Here is a 27,882-nt window from a genome sequence, read left to right as displayed (position 1 = left end):
GTGAACGCGTGCAGCAGCCCCCCCGTGCTATAGTATCATGACAGCATCAAGCTTATAGCTTCTAACAGGCTTGTGAGAGCTTTCTAGGGATAAACCATGTACTGTGTTGTGACTGGACTTTTAGCCCTTGCGACACCACATCTGCTGGGACGCGGATTCATCCAGACATCGTCTGAGCTGGGGGCTTGGCCAAGTATGGTGACCACCCAGCACCCTGCACACCCCTGGGTGGGCTGGAGGCAAGCTCTGAGGCACATTTGGGAGAAAGGTGGGGCTGCAGGAGAGAGTCATGGCGTGGGCACATCCAGCCGGACCTGAGTCATCGTCAGCAGCACGAACTGGGGGGGCCCAAAGGCCCCAGGGCGAGTGGTGCAGGTGTGAGCTTGCTGCTGACAAGATGGCCTTGCTGGACTCCATGCCACAGTGAGGAGGTAGAGGGAGAAGCAGATGCAAGTCCACATTTCAGCCGTGCCGACACTGTAGTTACAAGCGTGCTCCTGAGCTTCTGGAGCCCAAGAGCAGAGTTGTGGCGATGCACATGCGGTGCTGCAAAAGCCTCTCCTCATGGCTGCCTGTGGCTGTGGCTGTTTACGGCAGCCCCAGCCCTCGCTGTGCCTCTCACACTGTTCAGGAAGCTGCATCTCAGCCAGCCAGGCCTTGGCAGAATCCCTCCCGACTTTGCCCTGAGTTTTGCCACAGCAAGGGCCCTGCCTTGTACCAGCAATTCTTTTCATAAGAAGGAAAGCTGGTGGCTTTGATTGTTCTCAATACAGCAAGGAACATCCCAGTTTGGGGAAGGTTTTAGTCCCGGAGGTGGTGGACAGGCTGGGATCCCATCTCTGCAGTGTGCAGAGCCCTGAGAAGACGCTGCTGAGGCAGATCCTGCAAGCAGTGGCCGCCAGCCATCGTCAGCCTGTCCTTGCCTCAGAAATCCTCACAGCTTTAACAGAGATGGGCATTCGGGAGGAGGCTTGAGGTGCAGCTGACAGACTTGAGCACCTGTGGCAGCGACCTCCAAAGAAAGTTCCAGGCTCAGTGGTCACGGATGTGCCCCAGTCAGCAAGGACCAGCCAGGAGAAGGGCACTTTCTCCTGAGGCGTGACTGGGAACGGGGCAGATCACCAGTGATAGCACTAGAGGGAACGACCTCAAGTTGCACCAGAGGAGGTTTAGGTTGGAAATTTGGATAAATTTATTCTCAGAAAAAGTAGTCAGGCATTGGAACAGGTTGCCCAGGGAGGTGGTGGAGTCACCGCCCCTGGGAGTGTTCAAGGAAACATTCGACCTGGTGCTTTAGGGTCATGGTTTAGTGGGTGATATTGGTGGTAGAAGGATGGTTGTACCAGATGATCTTAGAGGTCTTTTCCAACCTTAATGATTCTATGATTTTATATCTAACCACCCAAGCACTCTTCAGAGGGGTTTTCTTGAGCCCTCCTGAGCTACTGAGGCGACAGCGGATGCCCAGGGTGGTGATGGCAGTGGAGATGGCTGAGGCCAGCTCCGTGTGGTGCCCATGCTCTTGACCTGCCCTCCACCACGACCTCATCCAGGTTTTGCTGCCCCTGCTGTGAGAGCTCCATGAGGAGGGCAGCACCCACGAGGAGCGCGCACCCCAACCCCTCAGCGCCGAGCTCTCAGGAGCCAGCCCCCTTGTTTGAGCACTTCGGGGACATTTTGCGGGGCGGCAGCGCCAGAACACCCCCGAGTGCCTCCATGAGACTCTGAGCCCAGCGCCACGCAGGTGCCGCCGCAGCCCAGGGGTCGCCGCCCTCAGCCCGGTCCCAGCCGCCGCTGCGCTGGGGCGCGATCGCCCCCTGGCGGCGGCCCCGGTCCCGGCCCCGTCCCGGCCGCGGCGGCAGCGGGAGGCGCGGGGCGGCCCGGGGCGGCTGCGCGAAACTTTGCAGCGGAGCCCGAGCTCGGCCTCCCCGGCGCGGTGTGCAGCACCCGCTGGGTCCCGGGGCTCCGCGGGAGCTTCTCTTCTTCTCCGCCGAAATTTAGAAAAAAAAAAAAAAAAAAGATTTTTTTTTTTTTTATTTTTTTTGGAGCTATTTCTCTCCCCTCCACCACGCTCCCTTCCAAACCTCCTCCCGAACCGGCGGGGAGGGAAGGGAGCTTCTCCGGTCTGCAAAAATCAAAGCATGGCGGAGGCTGGCGATGAGAAGCGTCCTGCCCCGAGCATCCAGCGGCTCTGACAAGCCCGCAGCCAGCGCGGGTGGGGGTGGGAGAGGGCGGGAGGGGGGAGAGCATGGGAGGGAGGGGGCGGCCAGTCCTTCCCCCTGCACTTGTCAGATGCAGATGGGACTGGCAAAGTTTGTTTGAATAAAAAAAAAAAAAAAAAAAAAAAAAAAAGCCAAAAAAAAAAAAAAGGGGGAAGAGCAGGAGGAGGGGGAGGGAAAAAAAAAAAAAAAGATCCTAGAAATCCAAAAAGGCTCATCTGGGAAAGGAGAGAGAGAGGAGGAGAGCGAGAGGAAGCGGGATGCAACTCAACCTGACGCTGATCTGCTTCGTCTTCGGGGGGTTCCTGCCCGACGCCGCGGCCCGGCGGGAGCAGATGGACACGGGGCAGTGCGACCTGCCCCGCTCGGTGAGCCGAGCCGAGCCGAGCCGGGCCGGGCCGGGCCGGGCCGGGCTGGGGGATGCGCGGGGGGAGCCGGCGCCGGGAGGGCGAGGGGGGCGCGGAGCGGGGGGCGAGCGGGGCCGGGGGGGACACGCGTGGCCCCGCAGGTGTGGCGCTGCCCCCGCGGGACCCCCGGCACGGGAGCGCGGCAGCGGCCAGGGGGAGGGAGAAGGGAGAAGGGGGGGACACCCCGGTTGTCGCCACGCCGCTGCCTGCGGCACCCGAGGGTCCCCGTGGGGGTCCCCGCGTGGGGCTGCGCAGTGGTTGTGTGCTCGCCGTGGTTGTCTGCTTGCTGGGAGCTGTGCTGTGGGGTGTGTTGGAGGGTGCCCCCCCCCTACACTGCTCCGTCCCCACGGGCCACCCGTGATGGTTTGCCCGTGGGTGGCTGCCACCGGCACTGACCGTCCGTCCCCTGCTTTCCTCCTGCCAGCAAGGAGAGCTCAACTCCTTCCTCTGGACCATCCGCCGCGACCCCCCCGCCTATCTCTTCGGCACCATCCACGTGCCCTACACGCGGGTGTGGGACTTCATCCCCGACAACTCCAAGGCCGCCTTCCAGGCCAGCTCCAGCGTCTACTTCGAGCTGGACCTCACCGACCCCTACACCATCTCGGGGCTGGCCAGCTGCCAGATGCTGCCCCACGGGGAGAACCTGCAGGACGTGCTGCCCCGCGAGCTCTACCGCCGCCTCAAGCGCCACCTGGACTACATCAAGCTGATGCTGCCCCACTGGATGACCCCGGACCAGCGGGGCAAAGGGCTCTACGCCGACTACCTCTTCAACGCCATCGCCGGCAACTGGGAGCGCAAGAGGCCCGTCTGGGTGATGCTCATGGTGAACTCCTTGACGGAGACCGACATCCGCTCCAGAGGGGTGCCGGTGCTCGATCTCTACCTCGCCCAGGAGGCCGAGAGGATGAAGAAGACGACGGGTGCGGTGGAGAGGGTGGAGGAGCAGTGTCACCCGCTGAACGGGCTCAACTTCTCCCAGGTAAGGAGGCTGCTGGGCCTCGTGGCTTATCCCAGGAGCTGGGAGCCATTCTCCTCAAATTTTAGTCAGTTTACCATAGCGAAATTGAAGCCTGTTGCGGTGGGGAGGGATGCTCGAAGGCTTCAGCGGCCTTTGCACTGGTCTGTCTGTTCCATCACACTGGTCCATGCTGTGTGAAAAAAACAACTGTGATGTGCACAGTGAGCACTATGAGTTTATCATGTGTATTATTTATTTGAGAGGCAAATGTCCAGGGTGTGAATGTGTGTGTCTGCTGGCTTGTCACTTGTGAAGGAAACTTAAACGCCTCTGGTCAGTTTCTGGAGCTGGGTAAAAAGTGCTTTTTTGTTTGTTTGTTTTTAAATAAAGCAGCTCTGTGGTACTTGTCACGAAGGGGATAAAGCATGAACAATGAAAAAAGAAATTCAACATTGTTCAAATAGATTTAAGTATGTGCAAACTGTTGGTCGTCTTTTAGTAGTTACTCTGGGTCAAAACAAACTGGCTCTAGTTGTCCTCATGGTCTGGGGGAAATTAAGTGTGTAATCTGCATGGATTTTGTTTTCATTTTAGAACAGGTAAAGTTCAGAAAAAAGAAAAGGATGTAGATTAAGAAAAAAAAGTTATTGGTGTAACTGAACTCCAGAATTCTTTCAGTGGATTTAGCTTTAAACAACCAAATACTAAGCCATGAGGTCTATTTCATTTCAGTGGATTAATCAGGAACACAGTCACAGCTATTGACTTTGCTTTGTGAAACTGTTTATGTGAAATCAGATTTACTAGAAATTCAGGAAATGAATGTGTGTGGAAGAAAACAAATAATCCAGGGGAAATTTAAGACGGTGTCAGTTACTGCTACGATATTTCATTTTTAACCTTCTTTTCGGCATTAATTTTAGATCAGTTATTTCCAGCTGTACCTTACTGTCCTAGTTTTAGCAAAAAAATTCTTGGTGATGTGTGAGTAAGGATTAAAGCACTGATCTTTGGTGTGATTAAAATGTCCTTGGAGTGTGTTCAGCCCTTTCTTCCCTGAAGTCTAGTGGGAGCTGTCTTAAGAGCAAAAAGTCTAGCTTTCTCTAAGAGTTGGTTCATCTGATGTCTTCCGCTAGAAGACTAACTCTGCATTCAGACTTCACAGGAGAAGATTGGTCATATACACTTTTTTTTTGGGGGGGAAGGGTTGTTTTTCAACAGAAATAATAAAAATTAAAAGCCCCCTGGACATTTTCATTAGCTAAGATACATGAAAAACATGGAATTTGCTTTTCCTTCTTCTTTTCAAAGTGCTTAAGTGCCTGTCCTTGCTATTGAACCGCTTCTTTAAGGTGAGGTAAAAATAATTAATCATTGCAGAGCTCTAGTAGCATTTGGTTGTATTAGGTCAAACATGGAAGTTAGAATCGAGCATGTGCAAGCACTTGGTTAAAGACGTACCTCTTGGAAGCCTTTTAAATATGAATCATATTGCATTCTTTTTCTTTTTCGAGAGAGAGAGAAGGAGTGAGAGAGACAGGAAAAGGGACAGAGCACAAAACTCACTGCTGTGCTTACCCTAAGTCTGGTTTTAGCTCAGTCACTACCCTCTAAATAGTAGCAAAAATTTCCCCTTCATTTTGCTACAAAAGTAAACTAAAAAAAGAACAGTGTTACCGCCATAGGCAAGTAAAGGACAATCATTCCTACAGGAAGTTTGAGTTGATTAAAAAATACATTTTAATTATTGCAGAGAACTGATATTACTACTTATACACATCAGTGTACATGAGGATTTTTCCTAGATTGAAGCTTTTTCTGGGAACGAGGCCACCAGAACAACATGAGACAAAATTAAATAAAACAAACCAGATATTTATTTTCTTGCTTCCTCTAGATTTCATGCATCCTGACACCTGGCTAGTTGTTTAACAATAGTAATTTGTAATGTTATCACACCGTCTGGCAGTCCTACTGCTTGGTGTATTTCTGTGCTAATTTAGTGGAGTGGATTACTATAGCTAGGTTTCACCTCCTAATTCCAGGTCTTAGAGCCTTCCTTAAGCAACACATAATTAAACCACACTAAAATGGAAATCAGAAATTGAGCAGCTTTTGTCTTGTGGGGTGTTTGCACAGTTTGATGAGAACATCTGTGATAAATTACAGTCCCGAATCTGCTAAGGGCATCAGCAGTTTTTACCTGTTTTCAGCATTACTGTTACAGGAATACTGCATGTAATTCCAGCATTTGGAGTTCAGGTTTTCAAACTGCGCCTCGCTGAATCATGTCAATGCTTTTGTTCCCTCTGTCCCCAAAGTCCAGTATTTTTGCCCTCAGCAAATTAAAAAAGAAAAAGGCTTTTTTTACTTCCCCTCAAAGGCAGCTTTGTGCTACTGCAAATATTTAATCTGACTACATGCACCAAATCTGTTAATCTGATACCGTGAGGAGGAGGAAATCTAGGAGTGGTCCCGGTGTGGTACTTGGTTTTGATCTGCTCTGAAAGAAAGCGGATACACTTGCATTTTTGACCAAGAACGATCTTTGAAACGTTCTGTGCGTCACTTTGAAATGTTGATTGTCTTAGCCGGATGAAAAGATTAAGGTGGCTCATATAATTGGCTGCTTCCTGGAGAGCTAGCTCTTGCAGGTAAGAGCACAGCACATTGTTTTGTTGTGTGGTGCATTTTTTTTTTTTTATTGTAAGCTCAAAAACTTTGTAGTTTGAGACCCTGTTTGCCCTGGAATTTCTGGTCAGTGTTTTGTGCAGCTTTCCCAGCTCCACTCCTTTGCCCTGCCTTCCCACCGCCTGGCTGCACAGCTCTCGGAGCATCCTTGCTTCTCCTGTGGCTCTGGCAGCCGCTGGGGACACAAAATCCATGTGTGGGCCCTAGGTCTTAAATAGCTGGTGGCAGGGCTTCTAAGGCATAGCTAAGGGCTGGGATGGGAGCCTGATAACAAGGGAATTCAGATCAGATTTAGGCCAGGTTGAAGTTTCACAGGTCCTTGGTTTAAATAGATTCAGGGTATCACTGAAGGCAAGACAGAAAAAGCTGAAAAACGCACAGAGAAGAAGCAGCAGACAACTTTTCTATCTGACAAGACAGACGTTTATTTACAGAGTGACCAGAAAAGTGCAACATCAAATGTCCCAGGACAGAGAAGAGCTCATAGAGGACAGAGGGAGTTCCAGGCCTTGTCTGTTTGGGATTCTGGCCACGCGGGCTGGCCCATGCATCCTACAAGGCCTAGGTAGGAGAGGGCTTTCACCTCCTCTCTAGGACCCTCTCCCCAGACTGAAATATACTTTTTGGGCCAGGGGGATGCTGAAGGTAACTGCTGCAGCTGCTCAGTGTCCTCTGACAGCCCCGTCCCGTTGCAGAGGGCAGGCACTGGGCTGTGAGTGCTGTGGGGAGCTCCTGCTCATCACCCTGGCCGTGTCTGTCCTCGGGCCACAGCTCATCCCCACCATAAGCCCGCGAGGCCAGCAGCAGCTCCACACAAACTGCTCGGCCCTGGGGAGCTGTGTGTAGTTCTTGTTTCACAGCTCAGGCCTACCTCTCAGCCGGGTTCCCAAACTGAGAAAGTAAAGGTGTACATGTCCCTTCCCCAAAGTTGAAAATAAAACCTTCCTCCCGTCCCATCACACTTCTCACTGCAGGGAGAATCTGCATGCAGCCGTGCCAGATGCCCTTAATCCCAAGCTTTGTAAGGGGAATTTGGTGTAGGGATCTGACTTTATCCTGACCAATCTGTCAGGGAAGTTGTTAGGCCAAAGGGGAGCCATGAGCAGCCCCTTTTCTCTTCCTCTGGTCGGGGTTTTCTAAGCTGTGACTGAGTGTTCTCTGGCTGGTATCATTTCAAACTGCAGGGGGAGATGTTAAATATCAAACCGGTGTTGATTGGATCAGAGACTGCCTCAAAGAAAGAAACCTTAGACTGTGCCAGATTAAACTTCACACTTCACCATTCTTCCCCTTTCATTTCTTTGCCGCCTCATTCTCTGCACAAATAAACCTTGTCTCCCTACTTTCTACCAATGAGACAGCATTCAAGGGGCAGAAATTACTTTGTTAACAAAATCAGTCTTCATTTCCCAGGTCCTGCTGTTCCATCAAACCCTGGGACATGGCAGCTTTGATTACTCTGGTGATAGGATTAGAGGAGGAACAAGTGCTGTTTAATAAAAGGCCAATGGGTGGTCCATCAAGTTTGGTCACTGACAGATCTGCAGTCTCGAAGCTAGACCTTCAATGGCAAAACAGCATGACATTAATATATAGACAGGCCCACGGCTGTGGACTTGCTATTCCATCTCCCCTGTCCCCTCAAAAAAAATTAAACATTTCTGTAATCCCAAAGCTGAGGTTCTGGGAGCTGACAGGAACTGGCATAACTCACTTCATGGGGAATTTGCCTGTTTGCATGAATGAAAGATCCAGGCTCCAAGTTTGCAGAACCAGATTAAAGGGCTCAGTTTCAGAGCTATCTGACTTTTGACAGCCTGTGTAATTTACTTGAGAGAATATTATTGTTTTATTTTGTTTTATTTTATTTTATTTTATTTTATTTTATTTTATTTTATTTGTTAGGAAATGTGGTATATGCCTAATGAAAACTGTGCCTTTTTGCTTTCAAAAAATTTCAGTCTTTATCAAAAGGGCAAGAGAATCAAAAATAGTTTTCTATCATCTGTTTGGATTGTTGATTATTGTTGGAAGAAATGTTGTTAAAAGGCTTGATTATGCATGCGTGCACATAATTTTCAGCTTGCTGGCTCTAATTTAATTATCACCCCCTTCACCTCCCTCCCCAACCCCAGAGTAAAAATCAAATACAAAAATTCCCCACTAAAATCAAACTTGGGGTAGAAATTCATCCATCAGAAACAGAAATCTTTCCTCTGAGTACTAACGGTGCTGTTTTATGTCTGTGCTGGGGAATTGCTGAGGGTGAAACTGTGCAGGTATTAAAACAAGGGTAGTTGCAGAAACACCTTGAAGGATCAGCAGCTGGCGTTTTGTAGGTGTAAGGGGCTGTACGTGCTGCTCTTTACAGCCAGTTGCTGTGCACTTCTTCACCATAGTACCCTTGAAAGGCTCACCCTGGAGTTTGAGGCCTATCAAGAAAATAGCCAGTCAGCTAATGACGACTTGATCTGGCAGTTCATCTCCTGTAATTGTTGGGTATATAGCTACAAGAGGTGCATACGGAGCAGGTGATGTATGAGCCCTTCCTCTCCCCTGATCCTTCACACCTCCCTTGGGAAGATTCAGTTCTGCTGGCCTTCCACAAGCAGGCCCGAAGAGATCTTTGCTGGTTGATTTGTTTGCAGAATTATGGGTGCTGCTAGTAAGAGATTTTAGGCAGGAAGTGTATCTTTGTAAGGTGGGCTTTGAAAGGAATAAACCCCAGAAAGCCATGGTGAACAAGGCGTGTTTGAGGCAGCTGAACGTTACCAATGTATACGAGCAAATTAGCAGGATTTGGGCATTTTTTTCCTGTGTGTGCGGTGAGAGATGAGTTGGGATCAGAGCATGTTCTGCCTCTCTGCAGCAGTGGGGAGCCCTGAGGAGCACAGGGGACACCGGGGCACATGCTTTGCTCCCTGGGGTAGATCTACTCCCCAGGTTATGCTCAGAGAAGCGATCAGAAGAGTACTGATGGCCTGAATCCATCCCTGTCCTCAGGCACTAATGCTGCTTTCGTACTCCTGTGGGATCTTCCCTGGATAGTTTGTCACCTTCAAACTGCTCCCCCAGTGAGTGCAAAATACACCCCTTTTCAGTAAATTATATTGCTATGATGATTTTCTGTCCGTTTGTTGTTTGTTTTCTGTTTCTGATGCTCTTGCAAGAGCAGTCAGGATCCTGCCCTGGGCCCAGAGTGCTTTACTTATAAACAGAACGAACCATTGACCTTAAAAACCTCAACTTGAAGTATAGTGCAACCTACAGTCCTCAGAAAGTCTTTAACAGCCTCCCCTCAGCTCCCTGGTGAGTAGCAATCCACGTTATAAAGCCAGCCCACATCATTCAGGCTTGTCGGAGGTTCCTGTATTGAAAAGGCCAGAAATGATCTTAAGCAAGGGCACTCATTCACCTTGCACTCCTGTGGAGACAGAGATCAGCGGCAGGGCTCCTGGCAAAGCATATTTGGGAACTTCAGAGGGACATACTGTAAAATAACAGGTTTCCCCTGTGCTAGGCCTTACGCTCCAAAACCATTAATCTCTTCACTGTCGTTAGGAGTTGATGAGACAGGTAAAAAGCAGAAGGAATCAGAGAGTTGCTGCTTGAGCCACATGAAATTTCTTGTTATTTCTTTCATCTTTTGGTCCTGATTAAGGAGTTCCCTGCATGCTTGGATAAGGGATTTTAAGGTATTGTCCCCAGGGCACATACCATTTAGGACAGTACCAAACCTGAGGTTTTTCATCAAGGACCAGTGTTCGGGAACTTCATTTTTTAACTTTCAAGAGTTAACATTAGAAGAGCCTTATTTTGCAGGGAAACTTGTCTGCCTCATGCCCACATGCTTTCCCAGGTTCCTGTTTCAAACCTATAAACAATTCAGATCCTAGATGCTTCTAGATTTAAAATCCACAGAAAGCACTGCAGGGTGGCCACAAAGCTTCAATATCTTCCTGAACTTCTCAAATTATTTATGTGTGGAAGCCTCTTAAGACATTTTTCTGAATATTGCAACAATTTGTGGACCTAACATTCTTTCTCTAACCCATAAAGCATTATGGGTTCCAGCTTGCTTGAGATACCAGAAATTAAACTGGTGTGTACAGAGCTTAAAATTGCGGATATCACTGTTTGAATGTAACATCCCAGTTCTTGGACTGGGACTGGAACAAGGCTGTACTCTCTGCAGACTGGGAACAGACGTGCAACTCAAACGCATGGCTGGTTGTACCCACCGCAACTAGTAATTATGGCATCTCGCTCATCTCCGCGGATTTGCTTTCTCTACTGTTTAAGAGCACAGTGTATCTGTCTTCTGTTACTGTTGTTTATTGGATCTAGTTGTCATTTAAATGCACAGACAATTAGAAGTGACACGGTTAATACCTGTATCAGAAACTCCAGCAGGAGTTAGTACAGATGACTGCTACTTTTATCACCAGTTATTCCAACAGCAGTGCTTGCCATTTGACTTTCCAGTTTTTAGAGCTTCTTCTGCAAGTCATTTCAGGACTTGTAGCACAATATAAATGAAAGTTGCTAAAAACTGTAAATTAAAACCATGTGTTCAGCATTTTGGGATGGATGTTGTGTGACTTGAGGAGGCTCATTAGCAAAAGTATTTTTAGTTTGAATAAGATCAAAGACCCGAGATTTTCCACTCTGAGGGTCATTTGACATAGGCCTAGACACCCCATTTCTCATCAAACATAGATTCCCATAGCCAGTTTTGCCTGAAGAAATCATCATCGCTCAAATACTGTAATTATATTTATTATCAATGAGTCACTGCTGATCACCTCTGTCCGGGCACTGCAGCAACAGTGAGGGTTGAAGAGTCCTGCAGATGTCAAAAGGGAGTTTTATTATTGACTTTTTTCAGAATCAGGATTGCAGCCCACACCTGTGAATAGCAGTTAGATGTGGAAGACCACTGGGTATGGACCAGATCCTATAAGTTGCACTCATTCCAGGGTGTCCCTTGAAGCCAGAGCTAACAGTGAACCATTCCCAGAAATTCCTGTTAGCAAACAGAGGAAAAGATTGTACAAAAATAAAGCATCCTGATTTCTTCTTTTCCTAGGCTCTGTTAACATGGAAGTTATGGAGCCTTTCAAATATGTTCCAGTCCAGAGGTTCTTCATGCTTGGTTATCCCTGCAGAATCACCGAGTCCACTGAGATGCTGATTCAGGCTGCTAAGCACAGCTCAGAAAAGCTAGCAATGCCAAAATGCTAGCTTAACAACACAATTAAGGGAGTAACACTAAATGCTTTATGTTTTCCCCAGCTTCATCAAACTTGCTTTTTTTTACCCTAATTCTTGTATTGGGGTACCCACTGGGAGACATGAATATCCCCAATAGAGAAAATGGAGAAGGAGCTGCCAGTGTGGAGCAGAGCAAAATTCATTAGGCTCACCTCCTGAGCCAAGCAATGAGAAAAAGGAAACAGAAACCTTCAAGTTATTTTCAAACCTCTTTCCATTTTAATAAAAGTCAACTTATGAGGAACACAGGGAAAATATTTCTTCAAAGTAGGAGCTTCTATGTCTTGAAAGTACCCCCTCAATATTTTAGAGACTTTATTAAATCCAAGGTCTCCATTAGGCTCCCTCACTTTTGTTAACAATCACAATGAAGACTGATTATTCTCTGTACACTTTCTGCCACCACACAAATTTTGCTTTCCTTTGATTTCTTGCAGGCTTTTCCTATTACAGGTGACAGCATAATAGTGATGGGGAATATTTATTTAAATGTGAGACAGAATGCTCCCACTACAGGAGTTTGCAGAGTCAGCAGAGGGGGAGAGGGCAAAAGGGTGATTTGAGAAACATGCCCAAGTTTTTGAAGGTCTTTGTATTTCTGGCATGTGATTGATTTACGGTTTTAGAAATAATCATCGAGATTAATGCTATTCCAGCAGTGAAGTATGATGAGATACATCCCAGTGTGTCCCATTGGCTCTATAGCACTGGTAAAATCATCACAGTGCTGTTAATTGCAAAAGTGTTAAGCCTTACAGCACATGCAGAGCTGGTTCTAATATAGAAAAGACCTCTGGGATCCAACTGGATGCTAACTTTGGTGGTTTGTTTTCAAGCTCAGGTACTGTTTTATTTTTGGGACATCACAGGAAGAAGAGGGGGCATGTATGCCAAAGGGTCTCAAAATGATTATTTTTATGAGAGTTGGCTGTACAAAAAGCCTTTCTCTCTTTCTCATAATGACTTTCTTTCCTGATTAGTACAGGAAAAAGCCAGAATGAACATCCTCAAAAAATCTCATTATTTGCTTGCTGAAGGAAATAACTCATTAACACATAGAATTGAGCAAAACTGAGTTTCTAGTACCAAGTTATGGCCAAACCAGTTTTAATACAGCCAGGCCTTCGGACACTGGGATGCTCTATTGGTTGACAGCTGCAAGCAAACTGCAGTTCAGTGCGTTTGTCGTTTCTCCTTTCAGTTTCCAGAACAACAGGAAGATATTTTCTTTCCTCGAGGCTCTGAAAGTCAGGCCGTGAAACCAGGTTATACCAACCTGAAATAATCCTGTTCTTGTGGTGGCGAGGTGAAGTTCAGAGGGTCACAGCAGCAGGTATTCGCAGGCATGAAGCAGTGTTCGACTTTATGGATTGGCTTGTGGCTGTATGCAGACTTGTGCTGACTAGCTTTTTACCCAGCTAATTGTGTGAGGCCAGGGAGGATTTTCTTTATTAACTCAAGTGGCTTGGCTGTGAAATGAGACATACTGTACAGTATATAATTCAGCTCACTTTCAAAGGCGTTTTTGTTGAAGCTGGGTATCCAGAGAGACCCGAGCCTTCAACATATATGCATCTGAAACAGAAATTTAATAATTTAAAGTCAGCTTTTACACTGGTTCATGTTCCAGCAATGGAATAGTGCTTGCTTTAAAAAATACCCTATGTTTTAGTGCAAAATGTTTGTTGGTGGTAGATTTTATTTATTTTTGTTATTTTTTTATATATATTTTTTTCTGATGCACTCCTGCCACTCTGATTATTTTCTGTGTGTTACTAGGGCCAGACAAGTTTGTAAGTGACTTAGTATGTAAGCTCTTCAGCAAATTATGGCTCTGAAGTTGAAAGGAAGCATGGGTGCTCACTGGAGTGCTTGATGTACATTCTCAAGCCTCCTGAAGTATGAGTTGTTGAGAATCACTTGTGTATCCTTTTGTGTTTTGGGAAGTGCAAACAGCTATAATCTCCCAAAAGGTGTCATATTTTGGCATATTTTGGATGGATTTTGTCATTACTGACAAAGAGATCCCAGTGGAAGATATCCATAGGAATGCAAAACACAATCACCCAAACCCACACAAGATCCCTTATCGTGCTCTCTGTAAAGCTGTTGCAGATTCATTTGAATTACACTGGAAAGATTTATCTCTTATTAATGGAGCGCTCTTCATTTTTTAAAATTGAGTTGTTGTGCAACACATCAAGTAACAATGTCATAACACATCATAAATCAGTTTGTTCTCTGAAGGATTCTAGATGAGTTAATCTAACATCCTGGACACAGTTCATGAGCAGTTAATTTTAGCAGTTCTCTTTGATATATATCAGTTAAAGCAAAGCAACTCCAGCCATTACGGGGAGTCAAAACTGGTTAACGGCAAAGCAAGTACAGACAAAGATTGTTCAGAGATAAAGCCTCTGGCAGATCATTCAAGGGATCTTTGCTTTTTATAGAACAATTGTAGCTCTAATACCAGCAGCGCAGACACTCTGGGACAAAGAGAAAACACACACACACACCAAACCACAGAATAAACCACACACACCACTTGGTAGTCGCATCGAACAAGAAAGTCAAGCTAAAGTTCACCAACCCTGACGTAGTTACCAAAGAACTCCATGGCAGGCAATGAGATGGGAAGAAATACCCTAAAAAAGGCATTCAGGAATTATTCCCATTGTTAGGGGGAGAAACTGAGAACGTTTGATTTGAAACACAAAGTCATCCGGCAGCCTGCCAGATGCCATTTATCTCAAGGTCATGCAATATAAATAACCCCAAGAGTTAGCTCTAAAGCAGAGGAGCAGGAGGTAGCTAAACAAAAATAGAGGAAGGGATTCCTCTCTCTTTCCTGGGGATGTTCGGCATGCTACTGACAAGGTTTCAAGGCCTGGCACTTGCAACGAGTCTAAAATATTAAGAGCAGTAACACACGCTCCAAACAGGGAGTATAGTTGAGCAGGGCATTGTGGAAGGGCCTGCGGTCTGACACCAAGCCACTAAACTGTCACACATTTCTGCAAGAATTAGTCAGGGAGCCTAATTAAAAAGGAAAAGTCAGCCAGAAAAAATTTCTCTTGGAAGTTTAAGTCTGAAAAGATTGATCCCTGTTACGCAGTAGAGACAACAAGTATTTATTTACTGTTTAGATTGGATGGCCGTGTGCATTTTCCCCTTCTTCCAACACACCAAAGTGTCAGAGCCTTCCTACAATTTTTAAGGGAAAAATAGGCTTAACAACTATCAGGTTCTGTAATCCATCATCACTACCAGTCAAGGAAGGAAAGGATGTGCTTTGCAGTGATCTCTTGCACCTGAGAATATAGCTTTGAAAATACCAGTGCAACACTCCCCAGAAGGCTTGGCAGCCATTCTTCCATTCTCTGGAGCAAAGCTCGGTGTGGTTCCTGTTAAAATAAATAAGACAAGTATGTGGTCCTTGGAGCTCTGGAGCTCAAAACCATATCCCTGTGCTCCTCAAAACTAGGCAACATGCCTCCTACTGGTTTATATAGAAAGGAGTTTTGTGTAGCTAAACAATTCATGAAGATAATGAGGAAGAAAAAAATGGTTAGTCAATATTTGTCTCATTTATTTGTGATACAGTTAAGCTTAAAAAGCAGGCTGAGTGAAGTTACCTGTGGTTTCATGCTGAATTGTTGATGCAATGAAAAAGTGACCTAAACCAAGTAAGCTGTCAGAAGGACAGTTTTAAACTGAAAGTGTTTTGGTTCATGTATCTCTTGCCTTGTTCAGCCAGCAATGGTAGAGATCACTGTACCAAGTCCTTTGTCTGGATGGTCTGAGCTCTGGTCCTTCAGAACAGAAAGCAAGCAAGCTGGCAATCTGCTTAAGACTAATTTCAGACTTAAAACTAATTTCAGCATGATCGGGGAACCCTGATCATTTTAATATTTATATCTGTATCTATATTTATATCTATATCTTACAATTCTATATCTATAGACTTTACGTAATGAGTTGGAAACTGAAGTATGACCTCAGAAGCAGAAACATCCCATTATTATGCCTTGGGCTAAGACTGTGAGTTATCAATCTATCAACTTCTCGTTTCAACTTATTTATGTCTCTTAGAAAAAGGTTACTTGTACGTGGCAGGACTGCAGTCAGTGAAGCAGTGATGTGAAGGGCCACTTACAGAAGTCCAGGCTGGTTGCCATCTCTGGAGCCCTGTAGTTCTGGCAGGAGTTGGAGGGACACATCTACATCCCTTGGCAAACAGACCATCTCCACCCATCTTTGCACCTCATTTTAGTTCCTACTGAAACTGATTTTCTCAAACCCAAATGTTCTTTAAAAATGGCAGACGGCGAAGAATTGCATCATTAGCAATGAACCAAGGACTTTTGTGTTGCAACAACTTTTGTTGAGGGATTATTGTGTTGAAAATCCACAGATTTTGGCACAGGCTGGAGAACTCAGCAGCTCCACTGTGCATGTCCTGCCATCATTCAACAAGCGGACTTTGTTGCTCGACGTCGCAGTAGGGCAGCCAGTTGGCTTCTCCCAACCTCTTTAGGTTTCCAGATGTCATAACAAAATGAGAGAGAGAGACTTAGCCATCTTTCATTTGTTTACGCTGGAGCTGCTAGGCAGAGACCAAGCCACAACACTGCACAGCTTTTCAAAAAGGACTTAATAGGCCTCTCTGTAAACAGATCTAAATATTTGCTCCAGTGACATTTATCGCATCACACGTCTGGCGCGAGTGTTTCGTCCTTGTTTTGCTTGCATGTTTGGATTCTCTTATAAACATTAATGAAGTGCTTGAATACAAATGAATAACCCCCCCCCTTCTTCCCACCCTGAAGGGGAGGGGAATAGAAGGGCATGAAGTAATGATAGTTCAACCTTCAACCCGTAATTGTTCAGTACATTTTGATGACAGCTTTCGTTCTCACATGCTTTAAAAGACTTTATTCGGCATGTACATCCATGCAGAAGGCATTGCACCTTTCTTCAAAGGCAGCTGCAGCTGGGATTGGGCTGGGGGGCAGTCAGCACACAGCACTCTGTAGTTTGATGTTTGGTTGGTCTTAGCAGGTTGCCCTGCTGCTGGGTTGCCAACAGACAGCATTGTGCCCCACTAAAATGCATTTAGTAGAGGATATATTTAATATATTCATCTTGACGTCTGTTTTTGGCTATTGGCTGGACAGAATAATGGGCCTGAAACACCTCAGGGTTCATCTACCTCACACTGGAGAGCTGAGGTGCGAGGTGCCTCTTTGCTGATCATAAGAGGGACGAAGTTCAGGCTGAGAAAACATTGAATATCTCATTCCTGCGTGGGAGCAGTTACAACACTATTCCTTCTCCTTGCCTAGTTCAAAATGTCACAATATCTTCCATGCACAAGGAATTAGCATCACCTCCTGCCAGGTCACGCAGTACTTTGCTCAGGACCTTGCTGAGCATCTTTAGTTTCCAGAGCTGGCCCTGTAGCAGTGGTGGTTTGGTTTCTTTGGAAGCTGGTAGAAAAAGAAATTCTGTGTTAGCCAGGGCAGTTTCTTCTGAAATTCCCTAAACCCATGCAACTAAGCTCTCGGTTCTTTGTTAAGAGCAAAACTGCTGCATTTATTCTGTGGGACATAAAAAAAGTCGTAAATGCCTAGAAAATAATCAGGAGTTTATTCTTGAGATGATCTTTAAGAAAAACATCATGCTGTACAAGAAATCTGCGGGTTAGCTGTCTGCAAGACTACTAAGTGGGAAGGATTTATTTCCCAATAATCAGGCTTTGGGAGGTCAAGATTAGTACCCAAGGAAAAAAAAAAAAAGGCATGTTTCCTTCATCTGAATGATTAGGTACAAAATGGGTTAAAAATAGTCCTGCCTTTGGATCAGTATGTATATGTAACCATTCAGTTTGCACATACTTGTGTAGTATTAGAAAGTGCCTGTCAACTCCATTAATTACCAAATTGCTTATTCATCCTATACATTCCTTGCATAAATCCATATCAGCTTGGCCTTTCGTAACAGTATTTGTTTATATGAACCGGAACTCTCGGTCCTGAGGAGTCTTAAAACGCCTCTCGAAAGAATTTCTTCCTCCGCCCCTACAGGGACCCAGGCTAAGTGCTATTGAGAGGATGCTCTGCGGCGTGATTTACTGCTGGGTGGGTGGGAGCAACGAAATTGTCTGCAGAGGTGTTCCCTTGTCACCTCTGTCCTGTCGGTAGTTGAAATGGAGAACTGATTTTTACAGTCCTCAGCAGCTGGGAAGTGCACACCAGAAAAAGGAAAAGCTGGGGGAAAAGGGCCGAAAAAACAATTTTCTGATATTTTTGTCATCCTCTGCCTGATGTGCCAACACTAATGGAGGCTTTTTTTTTTTTCCTGATTTATAGTCCAGTGCACTCCAGGGTTCCTGTCGCTCAAGCATTCTGCCTTTCGCTCATTTGCTGGAACACAAACATGGAAGTGTATTTGGAGCTTTAAAAAAAAAAAAATTAAGGCAAGCTGCCAGATCAGAACCTAATACACAACATATGTTTACAGGGTTATAGTCTCTTGCCATGCCGGCTTTAGCGGCGTTCCAGTATGAAATAGAGTAAATGCCTTCCAAGACCTTTTATCATCCATCGTGCTTATCAAAACAGTAAAAATACTGTTTTTATTTCAGCAAACGTGCCTTTCCTCTTGTCTGAAGCCTTTTGAATTCCCTCCTGCATTTGGGATCAATGGAAGAGTCTTGTTTCTCTAGTTCTCCTCTTCACAAGAGCTCATCTGCCTCGGAGCTGGCCGGGTTCATCCACCAGCTTTGCCAGCGTCCCTGCATGGGACCCCTGGTCTGTAAGGAGAGGGTTCTGCCTTATGCATCTGTAGTGTGAATCATGGCACTCTGCGAAGAGTCTGTGAAAAAGAAGGGGTTGTGCAAGTGTAAGGCACAGAGGGCTGAAGTGAGGGAGGTGCTTTAAGCTGGCTTGGGTAACCTCAGCTGGTCCAGGTGCAGGGGGTGCCACTGGTTAGCACTTAGTTCAGGCCACAGCCTACCAAGAATTAGCCAGCAGTGATTCAGTTTACCTTTCATCACCTTTTTTGTATCTTGAGCTCTGTGGTTCCCTCCTGGGCTCTGCTACCTGTGCCTTGCACGGTGCTGGTAGCTCCCCATGGGGCACTGCCCTCCCTCAGTCCAGGGAAGACAGGAGCATTGAGAATGAAATCTGCTGCATGGGGGAGCTGCAAGCTCACACCATGGGCTCCTGTGACTGCTCCAGATTTAGGAATGGGGTAAAACAGACCATGCTGTGAGGCACAGGGAATGGAAAACAGGGACTGTTACTCCAGGCTGCTGTCACCTCCTGTGGCTGCTCTGCCTGGCGTGCAGTAGCTGCAAAGCTGCTGGAGCAGCGGCTGGACGAGGCCTGCAGAATGGGTAATGAGTAACAGTACACAGAGCCCAGGAAAATTCAGCTTGAAGTGTCTGAAAATGTTGTGGCATAAGTCAAAGTCTTTTCTTGATGGGTATATACAGCTCTGAAAGAGCAGCAGCCAAAACAGCTATAAGCCCATCGCTTTTTATTCTCCCGCTCATTCTTCTCATGTCGGATATGCCTCACACGATTTACGAAGCATGCTGGGCCACCTGAACCCATGGGATCTGCATGCACTCCTCCAGGCTAACCAAGGGCTGTGCTAGCACGCTGGATGCCTTAGCAGGAGGCAAGACTCGTCTGGAGCCTCAGACACAATCCTGATGCGGCCCTTTGTGTGCATGAGAGATGGGCAAGATAGCAGAGCTATTTATTTTTGGAAAATCCTTTCTTTCTTTTCTTTTCTTTCTTTTTTATTTTTTTTTTTTAACAGAAACAGTGCTCATGTAATTATTTGTATTTTGAGGAAAAAAATGTTACTTCAAACGTCTCAATTTCAAACTTGAAGTGTAGCTAGAAACACCCAAGAGCCTCATCAGCAAATCAACGGTCTGATGATTGACCCAAATGGACATTTTTGTGCCGTTAGTTCATAAAAACACAATCAAGACAGAAAAGACTGAATTCTTAACTTTTATCTGCGGGTACAATTATTGTTCCCTGCTGAACTGTGGAAAGCAACAGAGAGGTGAAAGTCTCTAGGCAGCTTTGAATGAGTATGTTAAGAGAGGAGAAAATTCGTCGGGTGCTTCCTTCATGGGAGGTCTCTAACACAACCGCAGGCTACCTCACTAGCAGGTCATTTGACATAGGGCAACTCCACCTCTGCAGCTGTGTTCTCTGCTGACATTGGTAGAGTTACAGTGCTTTACATCTTATGAGTTGTTCTTGCCCACAGGAAATTTCATGTGTATTTTTCATTGGATTTCCAGCAGGTTGGATTTCTCTAGCTCTGCTAACATTTAGTAGTGTCCTATGCTGTGAGCAGGCGTTGTTCTTGAAGTAGTTTTGGATCAAAAATGGGAGGCAGGATGTGGCAGTTCCACCTCAACATCTTATCAGGGATGTCTCTTCTAGGTTGTCTTAACTAAAAGTTCATTTCAGAAATATAAATCACAAGTATGGAAGCCACACAGACAAAAGTATAAATACAGATGTTGCATCTCTTGCAGCTCAGATGACCCAGATCTCTCGCCTTTACCCCAACCACAGCCAGGCAGCTACTGGTTTTGTTTTAGGAGTGGTTGAAGAGGTGGTCATGGACTGGACTTTGAGTCCCTCATCTTTGTCTTTGCTCCCCAGAATTCTTCTCTTTCCATCACCAAGGAAATGAGCTACCTGTGTGCTTGGTTCAGCTTTTGAATCAAATGTTTAGCCTTCTGCCTGCAATCCTTATTTGTCTTTGCTGCTTGGTTTTAAAGGAATTTCTGTATCTGTTCCCCATTCCATTTCAGTTATGCATAGTTTTATGTGACTGGTAGGTGCAGAGCAAAGTTTAAAGGACTCAGCCAGTAAAAGTCCATATTGGGTAATTCCTTGAACATGGTGAATGCTGGGACAGTGACGTTGCTTTGACATAGGCTCTGTTTCCTATATTTCGACAGTATTCTAGCTCTTAATCACTTGTTCTGTGCAGAAAGCTTTTACTGTATGCTCTGCTGCTGCCCAAATGCAGTTGTAGGTTGCAGATTATGAGATTTCAGGTTCGGTGTATCAGCATGGGTTTTAGTCCTCTGGTGACACAGCCAAATACTGTTGTTATGATAAAATTCAGAATTCGTCTCCGAAGCACCTCTTGCTAGCGTTGCCTCATGCATTCTCAACTAGCAACGTATTCCTTTGTCTAAGTGACTTCCAGTGTTGGAACTTTTTCCTAGCATATTTAAGGTTTTTCTTTACTACTTCCAGATGTAGTGTCTTGTTTTACCATTCTCTGACTCTGTAAATATATTTTCTCTGGTGTTAGTACCGCTCGGTTATTTGGACAGAGCTGTCGTGATGTACAAGATGTCTCCATTAGGAGATTTCTTTATTAAAGCATTTTTGCATAACTACGGTCAAACAAACAGGCTTCTCCAGAGACTGGATTTCAGTTTTCTTGTGTTTGTTTACCAACACTCACACCCTCTCTGGGACAGTTCATAGAGACACCTCGTGGCTGTCAGGAGCTCTACAGAGCGCATCACAATCACATCAGGTTGATTTATACAAAGCCTTCACATGCAGAGACATTTGTGGAAGAGTTACAAGAGAGAAATTATCTAACCTGCAAATTTGTAAGGACTAGAAATGTTTTAAATTCTGTTTTGATGTAAACAAGTAGGCAAATCTGTTCTAAAGTAGAACTATACCCCCATCACCACCTGAAACAACACAACATATTGAGTGCAATTAGAATTATCAAAGAAAGTTTTCTATTTAAACCTAAAAAAAGTTGGTTAGTTCCTCAATTCGCTTGTCCCAGTTTATCCTCCCACTCTTTCCATTCTGTACAAGTAATGCAGACAGCTCAGACTGCATGAATGCAATTTTTTGGTGTGATTCTTAGCTTTTTCGTGAAAAGCCACACTAGTCACTGTGAGAAAAGCAAAAAACTAAGCCCCATTCTCTTCAAACACAAGTCAAGAAGAGTGAATTAGACAGTAAGCTTTATGCAAGAGAAACCCAGACTGACTTCTTTAAGTTTCAGGTCATCCATTAATGTAGATAATTTAAACAAGAGAGTCCTGGTAAGATTGTTCACCAGGCAATAAGTCTTTCAAATGTTAAATGAGCAAGACTTTGTATCTGCTATCTCCCTGACTTGGCAAACTATGCAGCTTTTCTTTTGTTTGATAGAAACTCTTCCATGAAAGTGGTACTTTCAAGAACGGAAGCCCTTAGAGGAATAAAGTATATAACCAAGTAGTTTTACTGGATGTAATTGCTCTAGATCTGGCTGAATAGAGGCTTTGTGATTTTATTGGTCTTCTATCTTCAGATCCAATTATTCAAAATCATATCATATCATATCAAAATCAAATTTCAATTATGTACATATATGTTGAAAGGACAAGAAGGAAGGTAGATATAGTCATGAACGGTTTGTCATTTCTGTTAGTAATCCATTTTTCATTGAAAACTGAATCTTGTGAAATGTTGGAAACCGTCTTTCCATAACAAAGGAGAACGAAATCCTTCGTGTTCTTTGCACAAGGCAGAAAGAGACTTTTCCTGGAGAAATTAGTCTAAAGGTCCAAAGATTCCCTCCAAATTCAGGGGTTAGTTCCTACTCTCAGCTTGAGTAGAGAGGCAAAACAGAAACAAGATGGACACAGGAATGGAAAGTATGAATTCAGAGCGTTTTTACGGTAAGAGTCAATCCCCATCCTCATGAACATATAAATATCAGAACAAGAAGTGCCAGTTCACCTTTAAGATCTCTAGAGCATCTTGGGAGAGTAGGAGAGTGCCATTACAGAATGACAACTCCAAGTCAGTAGACGGATTTTACAAAAACTTTTTAGCCTTAATCAGAATTTAAGACCACCTAATTGATTAGAGCTAGGTGTGTGTGTTGAGCATCATGCTTGAGCTGAGACCATATCCATATCTACGGGTACTTCCACGCATTTTCTCTCAATGCCCATGCAGACTTCTCAGGTTGGGTGCAGCTAACTCTTCTTTCTATTCTGTGAAAAGCGTACGCTACGTAGGGTAACATTAAGGTCTTCCAAGCATTAAAGCTTAAAAAATTCACCATGTTTACTTCAACTTTCCCTTTCTGAATTGCTTTGACAGCCCTGTGCTTTTCTAACTCGTTTCAGGGAATATCCAGTCTGCCATTGGAATTATTTGAATTGTACAGAAAGAAAGGAGGGCCTGTTTCGCTCCGAATTCCATATATTGTGTCGCTGGAGCTTTTCATGTTCCATAAACAATGCTCTCTTTTTCTAACCCTCTCCCCCTCCTGCTCATAGCCTGACTTTCTATAATTTTCTTGACATGGACAACTCAGCATTTTTGTGAAAAGCTATGACTGATTTTCTGCAGCTTTACAAACAGGAGCTTGCTAGTGATTTCAGGAGGATCAGGTAGTTTGATGCAAGTGAGATTGGCTGGAGTCGCTGGAACTTCAAACACGTCTCAGCAGTGCATCTGGTTGTGAGTGATTGTTTTCCCATAAAACATTCACCGTCTCCCATTGGCACGTCTCCTCTCATAACTAAGGAGACATTTGGAAGAAGGTTGGTATTTTTAAATGTCTTCTTAATCCCTGTAGATCTCTATCCGCATGCAAGCTAGTGGCTTCATTTTTCCACACACCGCTTTTTTTTTAGTTAATAATTCAGTTATTATCCAAGTGAAATCCCCAGAGGTACTCAAAGTTGTAGGAGCTCTGGAATTTAAGTTCATTTCAAGCTTCCTATGAATCTTTTAATATTTGAACGGTGTTTCATGGTCTGTCTTTCTTTGGTGACTTATGAAGTTGGATCCCAAGAGAAAAATCACAGCCTAGATAAGTTGCCATGGTAGATATTGCAAAACCAGTAGTGCTTCTGTAGCTCTTCAGTGGCTTGATACTTCAGTGTTTTTTTTTTTCTTTCTTTACAAAGAAGATGGATGATTTTCCATCTTGCCAATCACACATGGGAGAGATGGATAACCAGGATTTGGGAAGGGTGTCTGACTGGTAACACTGCCATCTGGCTACGCTTACCGGTGCATTTTGCATACCACTTCTGGGATACTTGTGCAGTAGTGAAGGGGTTATTGCAGCATTTGATTTCAACCTTATGAAGGCTTTAAAAGAAGTGCCAAGCTCCTGTAGGCTGGAAGCGGCAACACAGATCGTGTGCCATGTCACGAAGGGGAAAAAAATCCCTTTCAGTGTTTGCACTGAACATGAGTGTCACTTTAAAGCTCTAAGTTGCTTTTAAAACTGCCTTGCAGCCCAACTGCTTTGCGGTGGACCTGAAAGGTCTTGGGTTAATGTCATCTAATGCATCCTAATGGGTAGTCTAATTGTAACTGCCATTCCAGCTGTCCCTCGTGTGTTTAACTCATGTAAATGAAAAACACAGCTTTCCAATTTACTCCTCAGCTTGAAATATTATCTTCTCCGTAAGTAATGTGTTTTAATTGCAGAAGCAAGATACATTATATATGGGAAGAGTGGGTGAGAGCATGAAGATCGTATATAAATAGCAAAGCTTCTTAGCTGTTCCTTTTCTTCACCATTGACCTGTCTCAGCTGACTGCCGACTAAACAGACACCGAATGGATGCCCCAGCTGATCGAGAGGGAGGATAAGAGGGCAGGTAGAGATGTGCCATCAGTATCCCAGCTGCCATCTGCTGCAGGATGTCCAGACAGGTAGAGAGCAACAGCAACATACTGAAGCATGCACGTGCCCACTTGATGTCAGTCCGGAGTGATTCTCCTGATTTACAGAGGCAGAGAAGATCAAAACCTGGCTTAAAAATTAGGTGGCAGAGGCAGAGACAAAAAAAAAAAAAAAAAAAAAGTCAGCAGACACTCGGAGGCTGGGAAAGGCTGCCAAACAAGCATTCCTGCCCTTGCTTACGATTCTCCCCCACATATAACTGGCTGTGTGCGTCTCGGAGCAGCCAGCATAGTGATCTATTCATAAAGGGCCAAATTCAGGAACCGACCTGCAAGGCTTGAGTACACTGACTACACACAGGGAAGGTGGAGAGAGGGCTCAGAGGGGCTTCTTGGAGTTGTGCGGGACAAAAATCCCCTTCTTTCCAGCTAGCTGAAAAGCCTGCACACCAGAGGGAAAGGCTGGTGTAGTGGTTAGGGGTTTAACCTGGGACTTGGGACAGCTCTCTAGTCCATCAGAGACTAGGTCAAATTTAACTTCTGGGTTATTTTCTTTCTGTCAGGACAGGGGAAGTATGGTTCAGCTCTCTCTTGGCAGCATTAGGAGAAAACTTATGGTGTGTTGGGCTCGCAGCAGGAAAGTGATGGCCGGGAGAGGCAGCCTGGGCACAGCCCCTGCCCCACAAACGGAGGCAGCACTGTGCAGAGCGCCAGCTCCTTGTGCCCCCTGCACCCTCGCAGCACCCAAACCAGCTCGAGGTAGGGCTTTGCCTGGTCTTTGGGAGAGGAGACGTGAGGGGGGTAGACTGAGCTTGGCAGGTTGCTAGCAGACACTAGAGAATGTTTTCTCAGAGCATTTTGGTTTGCAGCATTTTGCAGCAAGCAGGTAAAGATTAATGCTGTCCTGAAATGGGCTCCTGGCTCTCCTATCACCTGGCCAGTGCTCTCAAAATTGAGACGGGATTATTCCATTTAGTCATTCAGGGAGAGGCGTCTAGGCTTGGAAAGCAAAACAAAACCTAACCCCTGTTGGCATTTCACAGTGTGCACCTGGGCTGAGCTTCTTGAGTCATCCAGCCCTCCAAAAACCAGAAGGTACCAGCACTTCCAAACAGACAAGCTGGGGAATGACCTTAAAAGCTCCTGTCTGTGTTTGTGTGTCCTTTGACTGGAGCTGGAGGTGTCCAACAGGCAAATCACTGGGTGGTCCTAAAATGGTGGCTGTGGACACAGTGGGGCTGAAGGAGTAACCCAGTGACCTGAGATGCTTCTTGATTGCTCCCATCTGCTGAGAGGAGAGACAGCGTCCTGTCATCCCACAGGGGTAAGGAGGAATCTGGGAACAAGCCATGGAAGAATTCATGCACCCCCTTCCATTTTATAAACATAAAGGAAGTTAAAAGGAGAAGGATATCAAAACATGAAACATTTCAGGAGATTTTGAATATGCTGCTCTGGTTGAAATTGAATTAATGATGAGGACCAGCTGCTGGGCTTTGCACAGACACTTTAAATGAGATAAAAAAATGAGATGCTGGTTCCACCCCATTTATGTGAGGTAGGAACCACCGTTCCCTATCTGCATGGGGAACAGAAGGTGCTCACTGACGGTGGCTTGTTTGTGCGGACACACACACAGCCTGAGCTGCCCAGGGTCAAAGAGAGGAAGGGGGCAAGCTCCTGTCACTTACAGGTTAATAGAGTAAAAGGGAGCAGCGCTTTCATTTTCCTGTGATCTGCAGCCGACTGGGTTTTTGTGACGTAGGTTAGAGCTCCTGCAGGGGTGCTCTAATCCAAATACTGCCCCACATGCACTGCAGATCTGTGATTTGGTCCTCCCTGTGCTTGACTGCTTGGCCTGTCACATGCCTGGTCCCAGCAGGGCACGCTGTGGAGAAGTAGATTTGTAGAGCACATGCTGTCACCTAATGACAACTCTTTCTCTGTGCCGTTTTGCAGGATTGCTTTGAGACCTGGTGTTGCCTTGATGTAGAGCCCCGGAGGTGGAAGGGTAGAGGTTGTGAAGGAGACAGGATTCTTCTCCTCCAGATGTGCAGCTAGCTGGCTTAGCTGTCCTGGTCAGGGCAAGGGTTTGTGTTTTCTCCTTATGGGCTGTGTGGTCTTTGTCTCCCATCATCCAGGTCATGCCAAGGGAAAACCGTTTGCAGTGCCACATGTTTCTGTGTCTCTTTTCAAGGCCTGGTACATATTCCCATCTGTAACACATACCAAGGCAGAAAGTTATAACATGGAGAGGAGATTTGAGTAAAACTTTGCTATATGTGCAGAAACAACACATGGCTCCTGGAATGAGATTTGTCTGGTTTTTAAACTCCTTTGTTAGACATGGAGAAGTACAGGTAATACCACTGCACTAATAGTTGCAGACGGAGGGGGGAGATTTGTGAGTAGTTTGATAACCTGAAATGTAGGCAGGAGAGAGAGAGGCACATTCCTCCTTTTATGCATTTATTTCAAACTATCTGCCTTTTTTTTTGTTGTTGTTTAATCCCTGCTGTTAAATACGACCTGATCAGAAGTACTTTGCATCCTCTACAAACCAGTATGGTGACGAAAAGCAGTCAAAGCCTAAGCACATCCCAGAATCTGCCATACTCTACAGAAGACCCTGAGTGAATAGCGAGGAAACAGGTCCTTTTTTAGAGTTGTAACCTCCAAAATTGACATCCTCTGCACCTTACCAAGACTCTCTTGGGATTTGGGGTTCAGGCATGCCTGAAAAGAGAACATACCTTGACACATGGTAGCCTTAATCTCTTTGGCCATACTAGTAGCTTTTAGTGGCAACTGTACTGCAGAGGCAGGGAAGGATTTCACTGTGGTGAGAATTTTATAGCTGCAAGTGTGAGGTTTGAGACCATGCACTGTCCTGCTTGGGACCATAGGAGTCCCTAGGGAAGGACTGCACAAGCTCTAGGAGAGAGGCTCAGCCTGAGCATTTATAAGCTGTGCTTATAAAAGTTAAGAAAACATAGCCCTGGTCTACGGCATTTCACCATCAGGAGGAGGGGAATTAAGGCAGTTTCTTCCTTCTTTCAGCACTTTAGGCACAAACTGAGGTGAGTTTATTTGTGATCCAAACTGGACTGCCCTTATCCAATATTTAGACATCCCTAGCAGGGCTTCTGAATCAGCTGTGGCTTGAAAAGAATGTTTATTGGGAGTTTCAGCCTGTTTTCCTGCTCTGTTTGAGACCTAAAAGAGATAGAAAATCTGTTTTCTGTGACTTGTGAGCTGTGTTAAGAAGAGACTTTAATATTTGGAGCTCATTCAGGAAATGTTTAATTTCTCCTGTTATTAGTTAGTGGTGTGTAATTGGTAACTGGTCACAGTGGGAACACCTCTAATTTGATTAGTTCCTACAAAGGGACAGAAGGACCAGCTGTGAATGACATTTTTTGCATGTGCCTGAAGAGTGCTTCCACTGTCCACATCCCGGTTTAGGCCTGGCAACGTTGCTCTTCTTGGATAGCTTCTCTTTGGTCACTTCTTCAGCAAAAGGGCTGCGGGTGACCAGATCAGCACCTGAACATGAAAAAGCAGTTACCAGTGGTAATGTTCCACTGAAAATTTATTTGCCT

General features: G+C 45.3%; 1 protein-coding gene across 3 annotated transcripts in view; it reads left to right on the top strand.

Moving 5' to 3' along the window:
• Nucleotides 1-2,332: 2,332 nt before the first annotated feature.
• Nucleotides 2,333-27,882, top strand: part of TRABD2B (TraB domain containing 2B) — a 278,665-nt gene continuing 253,115 nt past the window's right edge. The window contains exons 1-2 of one of the 3 annotated variants that reach the window (XM_027462668.3): nt 2,333-2,587; nt 3,051-3,611. In XM_027462668.3, coding sequence (XP_027318469.1) covers nt 2,480-2,587; nt 3,051-3,611 — 669 coding nt within the window. In that variant the 5' untranslated portion in view covers nt 2,333-2,479. The remainder of the gene's footprint in view (nt 2,588-3,050; nt 3,612-27,882) is intronic. The other 2 variants (XM_038183077.2, XM_027462667.3) reach the window with 2 other exon arrangements.

The sequence above is a fragment of the Anas platyrhynchos genome, chromosome 8 (assembly GCF_047663525.1).
Source record: "Anas platyrhynchos isolate ZD024472 breed Pekin duck chromosome 8, IASCAAS_PekinDuck_T2T, whole genome shotgun sequence".
In the NCBI taxonomy this organism is placed as follows: Eukaryota; Metazoa; Chordata; class Aves; order Anseriformes; family Anatidae; genus Anas; species Anas platyrhynchos.
Note: the sequence above shows the minus strand (reverse complement) of the source record. Positions and strands in the feature narration are given on the sequence as shown.